Below are 15000 nucleotides of genomic sequence, written 5' to 3'. Positions count from 1 at the left end.
TTACAATTACTAGCATTCAATTATGGGGAGATCATTTTGTTAACCGTTAGCTTGTCCGGATTAGCGAACTATGTTTAGTTAGCATGTTAGCAAACCCAATCTGGGATTTCGTATTGAACAGAAAACGTTTCAAATACTCACGGGTTCACCTGTCCTTTTTTTCATGTTTGATAGAGTTCATAGGAGCAGTTCATTCGGGAAATACTTTGGCAGGGAAAATCCGAAAATACCAATCCTTAATCTTTGGCTATCAAGCTACACAAATGCGTTCCTTTCAATTGACAGACGACACTGGCCTCCAATCCACATTCCCGTTTGAGGCTGTGCACGTTATTGTCGTAAATGGATGGCGTGATCGCTTAACTGCGCTGTAACTATTTCGCAAACGCTCTACGAATAGCAGATACCCGTAACTTCCACAAGTGATCGCAAATGGTAGTCCAATAATTGGTCAGAAATTCCTTACAGACTGTAAAAGTGTTTGGAGCCGCTATGGTTCCCTTTAGTGTTGGGTAATAAGGTATTTTAATTTTATACATAATATTGGATACGTAAATCCTAACCATAGGTTATAAATAGATTATTTTCTGCTGTTAACACACAATTATCCATAGATGGGGTGATCCAGGGTATTTGGCTTCTGTGGAAAAACGATTCATTGCTACTGAGATGCCGAGAAATCATTGAGAAATCACACATACCTAAGAGATGTGTCACACGTAATCATAAACACTTAAAACAAACAAAAAAAAGCTACTTAATTCACGGTCCTGCTGTTGTAAAGGGAGAGGCTATACCTGTGTCAGTCCTTTACCAGCACTCAAATTTATTAAAAAACAAACAAACAAAAAAAAAAACAGATTAAAAAAAAATTGAATAATGTTTTGTATGTAAAGCCATGAGAACGCAGTCATCCCTTTTAAGTACGTTAATAAGGAAACAACTTACCTTTTGCATTTTTACTCCTTCCAGGCATGTCAGAACTGTTCCATTTGGTGAAATAATGTAAACCATTATAACCATTTTAATAAGTAAACCCGACCTGGAAGTAACTGGTTCAGCATAAATGAAGACACATTATGGAGTGGTGGAGTGACCTGTCGACCTGGCTGTTGGTGTTCTAGTAAAGCCAACATGAAGTATTCAGAATCTTTAGAGTCAACACTTCCACAGAGGGGTTTTTTTATGGACTGACGATAAATTATTAAAACGAATGACCCAAATGTTGTATCAGGTGACCCAAACTACGGCGGCAGAATTCCACATGTTAAGTTACCCAAGTCGGCTTTAAAATCTCATTCAGTTCATGAATCCATGAGACGCGATTTCAGGCATCGAGAGGAAAGGCTGGAATGTTTTGCATCCACCGCACATGCACCAAACGAAAAACACTAATGCCTACTTTCTGCACCTCAGATCATGGAATACACAGTTAGTTAAGTGAACGAAGGACAAAGCACCATGTGAAGATTACAGAACCAATGTTCGACTGCTCCACACAGAAACCACGGTATTACTCATGAGCTTGATCTGTAAAGAACCTGCTGTAAATGCGTCAGTTTGGTATAAACTGTACACTACACAAAGTTGTCAAGCCTAAATTTGTTGACCGTTTTACATAGTCACTGAAAACTGGGTGGTGTTTTGATAAGACTGTAAGAATTACTTTAAAACACATTTCTCACGTTCTTAAAAAAAAAAAAAAACCTACCCCAAATCAGTGTTTCTGACTACTGCTACATTCCAGATCTGCCTCCAGAAGTTACCATACAGCGACCACTTGTGCGTGTGCATGTGTGAGAGAGAGAGAGAGAGAGAGAGAGAGAGAGAGAGAGCGAGCGTGGTATTAATTGTCCTATTTACTGTGTTTGACTTTTCCCTTGGAAACAAACCTGTTATTCTGAGTCATGCCAAAACATAATGACTTACGGGACACGTCAGCACGACCAGTGAGGTTTTCCATTTAATAATCAAAGATTACAATTCACATCTGCGTTAACATGCAGTTCATGTCAAGGCATTATTACACACCACCTCAGGTTCACATGAGTCAAAAAAAACCCCAAACAAAATGAGGATACGCAGCACTCTACATGCAGCTGATGGAACACTCTGTTACTCCGAAATCAAAAAGAAAAAAAACAACAAAAAAAAACAATCTGTTCTTGTCGACCGTTAACAGTAAGTTTGGTTTTATTCGTCATTCCAACAGAGCTTGATAAAAGGCAAACAGGGGCTTCATGTGAGTGAGTGTTGTCCGAAGGGCTTCCACTGTGTGTGTGTGTGTGTGTTGATTCCAAGAAGGCATTTTTGTTATCACAGTTTAGCCAAACATAAGGCATTTTCAAAACTAACCAAACACATGTTATTTCTACAATAAATTCCTACACTCTGATACTCCAGCAAATATAACCCAATAAAAGAGGAGGTTACGCTAGCGACATACGTTTAAAAACCATTCCAGCCTCAGCCTCACGGGGAAACGGATCTGTTTTTAAACAGTCCAGACCCTACACTGGTGACACATCACATACCTCACAAATTATTATGACATGAAATGATTGACAGGACACAATGTGCCTACTTTGCTCATGTTTTACAGGCAACCAGAAAAAAAAAAAATCAATTCACATCAGAACTTAATCCACCCCCCACCCCAACCCCCTCCCCCCTCCAGTCCTCCCCAAAAAACAAGCAGGAGAGAAGTGTGTGTGTGTGTGTGTTTTAAGTGGAGAGGGGGGAAACTATGAGAAATTTGCCCTTTGAAATGTCGGCCCGCCGATGGGACCGGTAAAAGCTGAGCTCTGATTACAGCCTTTCCTTTGGTATCTCTGCATTTTCCACATCAGCCAAGACCACTGGGACCCCAAACATCTCCGGCAGAATTCCGGCCCGTTGCTTAGTGTGGGGAAATTCCCCGGAAAAAATCCAAGGAGAAGCCGGAAGATCAGGACATACTGATTCCTCACCATCCCTTTTCAGAGGGCTGGATCACATGATCAGCATCCGAAATATTTCACTTCCAAACAGATATATTTATACAGTAACTCTTACACTGGTAGAGGAGAAAAACAAACAAACAAACAAACAAAAAGAGACAGCTGAAAAAAAATCAGGACCAGAAAAAAGAAGAAAAACACGACAATGACAAAAGGAATGTCATCTAGAATGTCAAACTTCTGGAAAACTTCTAGAATCACCACGGAAACAGCATGGAGGTATCATAAAGACAGCAGCACAACACGCAGGAGCAAAGCGGAAATAAACAGAGGGAGAGGAAGAGAGAGAGAGATTGAGAGATTGAGAGAGAGAGACAGAGCAGAGGCATCCCGGTGTGATGTCACAGGTTCTGGCAACACTGCAGTTTGTTGCCTCTCTGCCCGTCAGTGGTGGGCGGGACGCTGATGTCCACCACGTTGTTGCCGGGAGACTCGTCATGCGCAGATCTCTCAGCGATCTGCTTCTGTGATACAATCCGATAGATTTCTGCAAACCAAGAGACTGGGTTTACTCTCCTGACCCCTTGCATCACCGTTAACAGCAAAGAATATGAAACTGAAACTGGTAACACTGGTCACCTTAATCCCTAAACACACACACACACACACACACACACACACACAGAGCATCTCTGTCCAAACACTTAAATACACACACAGCGCTCTATAAACACACACATACACACACACACACACACACACACACACACACACACAGCGCAGCTCTGTCCAAACACTTAAATACACACACAGCGCTCTATAAACACACACACACACACACACACACACAGCGCTCTATAAACACACACATACACACACAGCGCTCTATAAAGACTGTTTCTCACCTGTGAGGATGTTTTTAAACGCCTCCTCTACGTTTGTGGAGTCCAAGGCTGACGTCTCGATGAAGGACAGGTTGTTCTTCTCTGTAAGAGAGCGTGTGAAAGGGTTAAATCATCAGCACAGGTGAGCGTGAGTCCACACCAGACTGCCGTCCTCCTGTAAAGCTCTTCCCCGTGCTCGCGTTATGAAGCGGAGTTATTAGTGGTGAAATAAAGGCGGGTTACGGACGGGGGGCTTCCTGTCGGCCGTTACCTGCGAAGGCTCGAGCCTCGTCGGTGGGCACCGCCCTGAGGTGACGCAGGTCGCTCTTGTTTCCCACCAACATGATGACGATGTTGTTGTCAGCGTGATCACGCAGTTCCTTCAGCCAGCGCTCCACGTTCTCATAGGTAAGATGTTTAGCGATGTCATAGACCAACAGGGCGCCCACCGCACCACGGTAGTACCTGTTACACACACACACACACACACACACACACACACACACACACAAACAAACACACACACACACACACACACACACACACAAACACACACACACACGCGCGCACACACACACACACACACAAACACACATGCGCACGCAAAGACTATGTTTATTATAATAATCAAAGAAATGAAAACAAAACTGAGGTCAGAGGTCAGAGTGTTTCAGGAGAGTGTCATTCCTGTATTCCAGTTCTAGTCTAACACATCTGACAATAATATTCAGAAACTCATCAACAGATTCATGACATAAATCATATGATTTAGAAGTTAAGGGAAGCAGAGATGACATGAATCATATGATTTAGAAGTTGATGATTTAGGTCGAGATGGTGGAGCTCTTCATATCACACTGCGTCTCATTCTGAACAATCCTCACTATCGAATGTCTCCATATTGATGATGGTTTAGTACTGAGTGTGAGTGTGTGTGTGTGTATACACTCACGCTGAGGTGATGGCTCTGTATCTCTCCTGTCCTGCTGTGTCCCAGATCTGAGCCTTGATGGTTTTGCCGTCCACTTGGATGCTGCGAGTGGCAAACTCCACTCCGATGGTGCTCTTACTCTCCAGGTTAAACTCGTTCCGTGTGAAACGGGACAGCAGGTTACTCTTCCCCACGCCGGAGTCTCCGATCAGCACCACTGATGTAAAACACACACACACACACATAAACACACCTCTGAGCATTAAAGCATCTGCCATGGGGCAATCAGTTATCATCTCTCAAAACACAAACCACTTAATACAACCATCACCTTAAAACCTGAGATCCCGACATTGCCAGAGAGGAGCCGCGGACTTTTTCCAGAATACTCTACACATTCACCATGTTAAGAGAGACCAAGCACAGCCACCCAGAGATACTGCTATGCCCACTATCACTTAAAACTGCCAGAGATTCTAGAACTAGGCCATTGTCCCAACACAGAGAACAATATTATTCACCCATGAAAGCCAGAGAGATGGCAGTTTTGAGGAAGAGAGAGGGCTGATATGCAGGGTCCAGTCATCACCTGTACACTCTTTGGTTCCTCTTTCCCTTTCCAAACTCTAAATGAGTGGTAACAAATGCCAGTCTTAGATGGCTGGTGCCTTCAAGTTCTCATATTACATTTACAGTCTGTTACCCATCAGGGGCTTCCGAACCAGATTCAAGGATTATCAGTCCGTCTGTTTTTTTAATGACAAATGCTGAGATAACAGCAAGACTTGAACATTCACCAGCCTTCCAGGAACTTATTTAGACACCCCTTTTCTGAAACACCCACTCAACTACTCAGTAACTGCAGGACATACAGTATAAACAGCTCAGGATTCAGACAGTGGGGAAACTCCAAATGCAGAGGTCCTCAATCTTTCCCTCGCCGACCGGACCTAAAATGATTGACAGACCTTGAAAGCTCAGCCTGTCAGTGCGCTCATGAGGCTGACTCAGTGACTGGGAGAAACGAAAGACTGACACACACACACACACACGCACACACACACGCCTTCCTCCTTACACACCAGTCAGTATCACTGACAAATGTGCCGGGGCAAAAAAAAAAAAATAAAAAAATAACCGCTCCGAGTGCTTCGACAGCAGAATCTGACGCTCAACAGAGGTATATTTACATTCATAAATGTCAAAGTATGCATTATGTCAGGGCAAAAACTGTTCAACTAGATTCAGGCTCAGATTCAGATCATCCGAAGCCAAACGATCTCCGATATTTAGGTAAAGAGACGAATTAGTTGCCCGGCTACCAGAGTTTTTCTTCTTTTTAGTAGGAAGTTCTTCCCCACGCGGCGCTGCTGGCTCGCGGATCGAAAAGCCCCTCTTGACCATCATGTGATTTTAGAGCAAAGGGGACAGTGACTATCTCGTCAAACGGTGAATCCCCTAGACGGGATGTAGGCAGACGTGAAACGTAACGGCTCACAGTTCCACGATGGAGAAAACAAACATCTCTATTCTGTCGCAATATGAGAAATCTGAGACTGGAAATCCGTGAGAAACAAACAAACAAACAGCCCCAGCTGTCGGGGTGTGAGCGCCTCATCTCTCGCGCTCTGTCACTAGACTGCTTAATGCTTAATCGCAACGCTAGCTGACATGCTATTAAGCCGCATCTTAGATGTCACGATAGCACAAAGTTAGATCATTTTCTTTTAACAGACTTCATAGCCAAGAGTCAGGCATCTGGGGAGTTTAAAACGCTTAAAGTTTCAAAAGCCACCTGGAAAGGCATTTCACTTACATTAGGCACAGTGACAAATAATATTGAACTTAACCGACAATTCTATGCTTGCTATCGAGATACCTGCTACGGCCTAGCGCTATAAGAAACACTTATCTTTCTATATCTTTATGAAAGATGTAATATACATGCTTACCATTTTAAAAGGCATTTATATTGAAATTTTAAGAAATCATACTGAGGCTACATCCATGGAAGAACAACTCCACAGTTAGAACAAACTTTGTGTAAAGGACTGGGGCGCAACAGATTAATGTAACTACTTACAACACTGCATTAAAGGTTGTCAGCACGAAAAAGTAGTTAACACGGAAGAGTTACTATAAAACAAAGAGGGGATCTCAAACACGTAAATAAAGTCGGAAAGACTCCTCGCATTGCGTTTTTACATAAATACGCTATGCTAACATACACACTGTTCAAATCAGGCACAGCATACTAGACTCACTTGTTTACGTTGAGGACTACCAACGTCTGACCGTTATTCATATACGCAACTGGTCTGCACTAGTAAATTACGCTACTGTAACACACCAGAAATTCATCTTTAATAACAGCCGTTAGATTACCGGAACGCTCTGCGCTTTGTGTACGCTAGTTAGCTCGTTTAGCTTAAGGCTATAACATTTGCTAGCTAGGATTACTACCACGCACCCTTTGTCAAAAATAGACAGAACAAAAGCGAGACAACGGGTTTGTGAACAAATATGGGGGCGTGTGTCGATTTGTCTAATACTAACTGAAAATTCTGACACGGAAAAAGAATTTAAGTGGGGGGGAAAAAAATCACTCAGGTCCAGCTGGCCGACCAGCCCGTGAGCAGGCTAACCTTGCTAATTGGCACAGTCCCGTTACCGCTAGTTAGAGCCATCATACTTCCTCTTAATTCTTCATCTAAAACCAAATCGATGCATTTGTAATATTGACATTCTAAATATTACTAGACTCACGGACCTTTAAATAAGTAGTCATATTCGTCGTCACGGGTTCCCATATTGGAGTTTTTCGTTGTCTAAACAGTTAATGTAACCAGAGCAAAGGCTATCTCCCAACTGCGACCGACAGGAAACCAAGACAGCGTCAGTGGGTTGGCCTAAGGTGGGTACATTTGATAACCGAAGTTTGCTTCAGCCGATAGAAAATGGTTTTGTTTAACTGATGGATAAAAAGACCAATCATATTCACATTAATGTAATGTGGGTGTGGACATAAAGTGTGAAAAATGTGGTATACCTCAAAACAAGTTTTTTTGGGGGAAAAAAGTGTATCCTGTCATCTGATTTTGGCTAGAGGCCTGGGGGATGAAAAACAAGATCTATACAAATTGTGAAGAACATTTCTTTTATTATGAATTTTCTGTTCAACATAGAGCTTGTTGATCATGTTTGTGCAAACTGATGTTATCCTTGTCACTTTGACTCTTATCCAACAGGTATTCTGGGTATTCCAGTATCATATCTGATTTGGCCTCTGCTGTTTCATGAACAACCAATCCTACAGCTAGCCAAGGTTAACAGAAAGCCTAAGCTGAAGTCAAATTGTGGAAAAACTTCTGCTGTTTTGATTTAGGATTTACAGCTGAGGACCTTTCTCTCTCTCTCTCTCTCTCTCTCTCTGTCTCTCTCTCTCTGTCTCTCTCTCTCTCTCTCTTTCTCTCTCTCTGTCTCTCTGTCTCTCTCTCTCGCTCTCTCTCTCTCTCTCTCTCTCTCTCTCTTCCTCTCTCTCTCTCTCTCTCTCTCTCTCTCTCAAATATTATGGCATTTGTCCTAAACTGGAAAAAAGAAGGGGGAACAGGTGTTATGTACAACCCCCCCCCCCCCCCCCCCCCCCCCCAAAAAAAGCCTTTTAGGCAAATTTAATGAGAGGACAACAGACACCACTGCAAAATGTTCATTCTGTTTTTGTGGTATACTGTCCTCTTTATTAGACAGGAGGTTCTTTTTTTCCTTTCCCTGACTGTTCGGAGATGCTGCTGTCCATCATGTTCTGGGGCAACTTGGATTTAGTCTTCTTTCTCTGTGAAAAACGTTGTGTACAAGTACAAAAACATTGAGGGGACACCCACCACCCCCTACTTCCCATCCGCCAAAAAGGAATTTTCCATTGATTCTTTTTTTTTCTATTGTATTTTATTGTTCTAACACAAGGCTCTGTTCAATGCTTCATGAATCAGAGCAATGACATGAAATACAATCATCTTCCATCAAAAAAGACAGTGCACCAATGGATGAATGGGGGTGTCTTCTGCGTCAAGTGAAATCACTCATATAGAAGGAGGGTGCAGAGAAGCACGACTCAGCGAATGTGTTAGACCAGACGTGTTAGTGGAGGCAGTTGATGTTGAAGAGCATACTCTGCGTTTCCATGGTGACTGAGGTGTTTCTTCCAAAGTCGGATACTCATCCCCTCCTTCCCCCCGCATCTGACGACAGTGGGGTTGAGTCAAAGTGTTCACCTGAGGGAGAAACGTCACAAGAGGCAACGGATCAGGGACACACTGAAAGTGTCTCTGAAAGTGTACAGCAGGTTTGCCAAAAGCTATGATGCATAGCTGGCCATCTCAAACTGGAGAAAAGAGGGGGACATGCTGAAATCAGTTTCATATGAGTGTGTACAAAGCCTCAGAATTTGGACAATGATCATGAGTGGTTAGCGGTTTCTCTATAGTGATCCATTTCTGTATCTATGTCGTCCAGTGCACGGTTACAGCAATAACTGCCAGAACGTTACACAAATTAGTGCTGTCCTCAGGTTAACGTCTTATTTTATAATTCTAACAATCTACTCGATCCGATCTCACCAGTTTCTCTGCCTTGGTCAGCCACTCTTTACTTGTCTTAAACACGTCTATCAGGTCCTGCCTCCGTTGGTCTACTCTCGCTTCCTCATTTTGCAGCAAACCATTCAGCACGGCCTTCAGGTGTAGAAAGTCAGCCTGGAGGTTCCTCTGCACGTTGTTGTGTCCACAGGCCTGGCTGCACCTGAGCAGATCTGCCTGAAGGTGGCGCTGTACTCGAGTGAGATCTTGCTGCCTCCTCCTCAAACTCTCTATAACACAGGCTCGCTCTGAGTTCTGTATCTGAATGGTTTGTCTGAAGGTTGAGAGCAAAAAACCACGATTTCTTTTTACCTTTAACTGTCTCTCCGTTTGTTCTCAATTTCTGTAAAACTTCGCTGTTAGAAATTCTTTTGTTGAAATGTTCAGATACATTTAACAGCTCTGAAGACCAAACCCGGGCCCATCTCTGTTTTTTCTTGTCTCCTCCAAAAGTACGAAAAAACTCACAAAGAAGCAATGGAAACTACTCAGTGGACATGACGCGTTCCACTGACTCTCATCAAATGTAAACATCGGGCTTCAAACGCCTTTAACTCGGTTTGACCGGATAATTAAAGAAAAGTTTTAGGTGCTTAGTCAGCAGTTCATGGTAGTGTGAATCAGTGTTTTCCTCCCTCTGAAAATGCAGTATTAAACTGAACAAGTGCAGTTATTACTTCAGATAAGTATTTGTGTAACCACAGCCCTGATAAAATGGACACTAGCACAGGCTGTAATACCTGAGGTCCTTAATGGTTTCTCTCAGCTCTCGTTCACAGTTCACTGATTTCTCCTGGTCATAGGCAGCTTTGCTCCGCTCTTCTCTTAGCTTCTTATTCAGCGAAAAAACTGACGACAAAGTTACACACCGCAGCAGCACGTGACAAAATTGTGACAGAACTCAAATACAAGACTTAAGACTTAAGCATTAAAGGCAAAATAAAAACAGTGTATTGATTGGTCCGTGCCACGAGACGATGTGTTTCAGCCAATCAGTGATAGGCTGCTCACCTTGACTTTGTAGCTCCTGCTCATCCAAGCATGCCTTCTGGACAGCTCTCTCCAGTTTCAGTTTTTCCTCTTCAAGTTCCTTCCGATGCACGGACTCAGCTTTGCCTAAAGCATCACGCAAGGCTTCTGTCTTCTCTCTGGAAGCCTCCAGGCTCAGCTGCGTCTCTCGGGTTGAGTTTTGATACCTCTCCTCCATGGCTTTGAAAGACTGGAACATTCTAGTCATCTTTTCACTCTGTTCCAGTTTCTGCTTGTCCAGACGTTGTTGCTGGATCTCCGCTGCTTTTACCTGAGTCTTAGTGGTCCTCAAAACATCTTTCAGTGATTGAATCTGCTTTTCAGAGTGCTTGAGCTTATCTTGGAGGGCCAGGACCTTCTCGTCTGAAGCTGCAAGGCTATGCTTTGTAGACTGAAGTTCCTCCTTGGTAGAGCAGAGGTTCTGCTCCAAGGACAGAACCTTGTCCTCACATGCCAATTTCTCTTGTTGGAGAGACGAAAGCTTCCGCTCCAATGTCGTAACTGATTGTTGTAAGTTGACAGTGTTCCTTTTGGAGATCTCAAGATCTTTCTTCATGGACTGTGTTTTTTCCTCACACAGCTGTTGACTACAGCGGAGGACAGCAATTCTGCTCTCAGAGTTCTGTAAGCTCTGGCTGAGTGATTGAACGTTTTCTTGAGATGCAGCAAGGTCCTGTTCGAGATCCAGAACTTTCCCCTCGGAGACCTCCAGTCTCTGTTGCAGGATCTGGATCCTCTTAAGGTTACTCTGCGTGTCCTGAACATGTTTTCCGGAGGCCAGAACGCTGTGGCTCAATGACATGGCCTTCTTCTCCGTTTCCTCCAGTTTCTCCTTTAAAACCCGTTCTCTCTCCTCAGAGAGCCGGAGTTTCTGCTCCAGGCCGATCTTGGAAGTCTTGTGCTCCTGCTCCAGAGAGTGCAGAGACAGATGGAGGCCTTTGACGGTGGTTTGGTGTCTCATTTGGATGTCTTCCAGCTCCATCCTCAGAGCCTGGACCTCGGACAGCAGGCATAGCCGGTCTGAGGAGGTCGAGTAACCCTCCCTGTCATCCTTCGTTCGGACAAAAGATGAATGCAATAACATGAAAAGGAAACACTCTCATTAATGTGTAGAAATGTGTGGTCCCCTTCTTCCATTGCATGCCTGCACCTGAGAGACAAACTGTCTTCATTTCTGAACATACAAAATATGTTTTATTTTCGTTTGACTGTCCAGATGCCAAAATCATTCAAAGTGACAACACCTTTTCTTCCTTACACAGACTGTACATTCACAGGTAATCGCTATCTCTCGGTTACAAACTATTAACTGGAGAATGATGACCGCACATTGCATCAGTAATCAGTCTCAGTTTGATTATGCCACAGTGAGGTATAACAAATGACTTCTGACTGAATCAGTTTCAGTCACAGCGCAATTATTGAACAGAAGTATGAATTGATTGGAACTGACTCACACCGTGTCCTTACTAAAGCCCGGTTTTGGGAGAAGACTTTGATGTGAAGCGACACGCAGAAGAGCGTCCTTCGTCACGTGCTCCTCTTTCTGACCACCAGATCCCTGTGAAGCAGCTTCGGACAGCTCGGTCAATGTTGTCTCCAGTATTTGCTGAACATACAACACGTACGTTAAATAGATGCATATGGTATTGTTCACGCACTAATTTCAACGAAGCAAAGAAATATGGTTAAGAAATGCTAATTCATTGCTTTACAGCAGTCTGCTTACATAGGTAAATAATACATTTAAAAATGTTTACTTTCGTTTTCGATGTGAGGAACAGGTCTGATCCCATTTCCTGCGCAGTCCCCTGCCTCTCTGTCTCGGACTGGAGTTGCGCCATAACAGAGCTAGAGACATCTGATACTGAAGGGTGAAGAATTTATCGTTTTTTAAAAAATCTTTCGGTACACAGTGTATTGAGTTTGACTTATATGAATGTTTAACTGATATGACAAGATAAACGGAGTTTTTAGCCTACCGCTGGTTTGGCTCTCCCAGTCACTGAGAACTTCAGACAGAGGCGTAGAACTCTCTGTTTCCATTTGCATCTTTGAGACCAGGATGTGGGAGTAACTCATTAATTTATATCGTGTTGCCCAGTTTTTTAAATCGCCATCAAAGAACGTCCCGTCAATGGCTTAATTTAGGGTTAGAGATCTAGCGATGGAACCTGGTTCCTACCTTATTCAAAGGTACCCACGTGTCGCCCTTATCCATGGTCCTGACGTTAGCAGAGGCGTCTAAGTGCTTTAACCATTCGTAAGGTAATTAACATGAACTGATTAATGTGGGCTAATTACAATTAAGCATTGGCCCGACTTCCTAGCAGCCTATTAGACAAGAATAGCAAACAATTAGGCCTACTGCACGTACAAATCCAAAAACAGCCACCGTATTCAGTTCGTTTGTCGTTTTGGAATCATGGACCTGTATAGAACTTGCGTCATTGGTCGTCACTATAATATTAAATAGACGATAATAGATATTACAGTATTTACAGAATGAACTCGAATGCCTCTTTATTGTGTCAGCCAACAGCATTCTCTCTCTCTCTCTCTCTCTCATTCTTTCACTCTCTCGTTCTCTCTCTTATTGTAAAGACTAAAAATGAAATTATCAAGTGCATATTATATTTCGACGCACATAAAATTCAGATCGAAATTCATGTTAAATCATGCTTACTCTTTATTTGAGGAACTCTCGTTTCGAGAGGAAACACATCGTACACATACGTACACAAACACAGCCCAACTGTCGGAAGAATACACTATTGATAAACCTGCAATGTACAATAACACGCCCTGCAAAGACTGAGATTACACTGTAGGGTAGGGTGACTCAGCCAAGGTTTATGAATACAATAAAACACAGCTGCATCTCATCAAACATCTGGAAGATTATAGTGTGGAACTTAATCATTTCTTGATAGCAAATTGCTAAAAAAAAATTAAAAAAAAAGGGAAAAAAAGAGGAAGAAGAAAAAATAAAAAAACACAACCAAACAAAACTTAAATAATAATAAAAAATCTTCCATTCACATGGAAAATATAGTAATATATCTTTATAGATGTATTTATATGTCTATATACATATTCTCTGGCGCACAATAAGCTGAAAATGATGTGAAATAAATAAAATAGTGCTAGAATGTTTTTGTTTTTTGTAATGGTACAATGATTAATAAGGCAACTGAAATAGTTACATCTCCACTACACGTTATAAATATATTGCTTGCTTAAGTCCTTTCAGAAACAGCAATCAATAATCAATAACAACTGTCCACGGTACGTGATTAGTGACGAGGAGTATGCCAAAACAGACACGACAACATTGTTTTTCATCACGCACACACACTCACACATACACACACACACACAAACATACAGATACACAAAGTCAGTCTCGATGTCTCTCTCTCTCTCTCTCTCCCATACACACACGCGCGCGCACATAAAGCACAAACACGGGCACCGACGATCGATGAAAGTCTATTTCATCCGAACGCATGAGAGGCCAAATGATCGTTTTAAGATGACATCCTGGTTCTGTGATGCAGACCAAACTTCATAAACCGTGTAATCCCATGATTGTTATGGTAAGCCATAAAGTGCTCCCAAAGGAATAATCTAACGATTACAAAAGAAATGAAAAACAAAACAAAACAAATCAACTTTTACTGCAAACCCTGATCATTTCCTGACCTTCGCCTGGGGTTCCACTCTTTTGCAATTTGAAGTGTCTCTACTTCAGTCAGGAGATTTTACTTGCGGAAGTAAAAACAGTGTACAACAAGAAAACACCCCAGGGAAGATAACTGTGGAAAACCATTCCTATACAGGTTATTAGTCCACATTGCTTATGTACTGTTATATGACATAAGCATACTTGCTCTACCATCTATGGCCATCTATGCACCACAACGAAAGTGTCAAACAGAAAGAAACCGGGAACGGTATTTAGTAATTAATTTTAAGTGACCATTTTTGATTTTTATGGTGACTTGGAAGACGTTCCTCTTAGCTTTTCGGGATTTAAAGCCTGAAAGAATGAATTTTTCTTAGTATCAGAACGTTCTAGAACAATCCAATTTGTTGGCATGTAGAGTGAATGAGAAAATATAAAATAGCCCACGAAATAAAGACTAAGACTTCTTGAGCATGATTTCTGTGGAAAAAAAGGGAGAAAACGGATTTTTATAAAACACGTCCACAGAATAAAAGTTCTTGCCGTTCTCTGCGTCCTCCACTGTCATGTAACTCCAGACTAAGGGATAACACACCAGCTATGAGGAGTCTATGATGCTTCAAAGTTATAACAAATCGTAACATTGTTACAAATATGTAGCAACTTAAAATCAGTGTATGAAATATTTGAATGATCAGGCCTCGTCCCAGTACTCTTACATGGGTTCTACTCTCTGTTTCCTTGTCTCCTTTTCTACTAAAGTTATAATTACACCAGTTAGAGTCATGACAGGACTGTGTGTTGAAACAATATCAAAAAAACATCACAAGTATTTCACGCAGAGTCTTCATCCAAACTGCCGTTTTAGACTGTTAATTAAGAGAGGAAGGTCACA

The 15000-nt window shown here is 42.3% G+C and overlaps 2 protein-coding genes across 2 annotated transcripts in view; both read right to left on the bottom strand.

Annotated features, from left to right (window-relative positions):
• Positions 1-2657: 2657 nt before the first annotated feature.
• LOC115820315 (ras-related protein Rab-11B) lies at positions 2658-7622 on the bottom strand. The gene is made up of 5 exons (XM_030783845.1): positions 7525-7622; positions 4776-4971; positions 4095-4288; positions 3845-3925; positions 2658-3486 (listed from the first exon to the last, which is right to left on the bottom strand). The coding sequence occupies exons 1-5, from the start codon at positions 7562-7564 to the stop codon at positions 3341-3343; spliced, it is 657 nt and encodes a 218-aa protein (XP_030639705.1). The 5' UTR covers positions 7565-7622; the 3' UTR covers positions 2658-3340.
• Positions 7623-8493: 871 nt separating this feature from the next.
• The window catches only part of pip5k1ca (phosphatidylinositol-4-phosphate 5-kinase, type I, gamma a), a 40419-nt gene continuing 33912 nt past the window's right edge, over positions 8494-15000 (bottom strand). Inside the window, exons 18-23 of the mRNA XM_030784212.1 lie at positions 11877-12026; positions 10400-11468; positions 10129-10237; positions 9371-9662; positions 8924-9025; positions 8494-8586 (exon numbers count right to left, since the gene is read on the bottom strand). Coding sequence (XP_030640072.1) covers positions 8494-8586; positions 8924-9025; positions 9371-9662; positions 10129-10237; positions 10400-11468; positions 11877-12026 — 1815 coding nt within the window. The remainder of the gene's footprint in view (positions 8587-8923; positions 9026-9370; positions 9663-10128; positions 10238-10399; positions 11469-11876; positions 12027-15000) is intronic.

Source organism: Chanos chanos, chromosome 9 (assembly GCF_902362185.1).
Source record: "Chanos chanos chromosome 9, fChaCha1.1, whole genome shotgun sequence".
Lineage (NCBI taxonomy): Eukaryota > Metazoa > Chordata > Actinopteri > Gonorynchiformes > Chanidae > Chanos > Chanos chanos.
Note: the sequence above shows the minus strand (reverse complement) of the source record. Positions and strands in the feature narration are given on the sequence as shown.

Excerpts from the sequence above, each read along its gene's own strand:
- LOC115820315 (XM_030783845.1), bottom strand. The coding sequence starts at position 7,564 with ATGGGAACCCGTGACGACGAATATGACTACTTATTTAAAG. Across the intron at positions 4,972-7,524 it reads ATATGACTACTTATTTAAAG|TGGTGCTGATCGGAGACTCC; the intron begins GTCCGTGAGTCT and ends GTTTTACATCAG. Across the intron at positions 4,289-4,775 it reads TACAGAGCCATCACCTCAGC|GTACTACCGTGGTGCGGTGG; the intron begins GTGAGTGTATAC and ends TGTGTGTAACAG.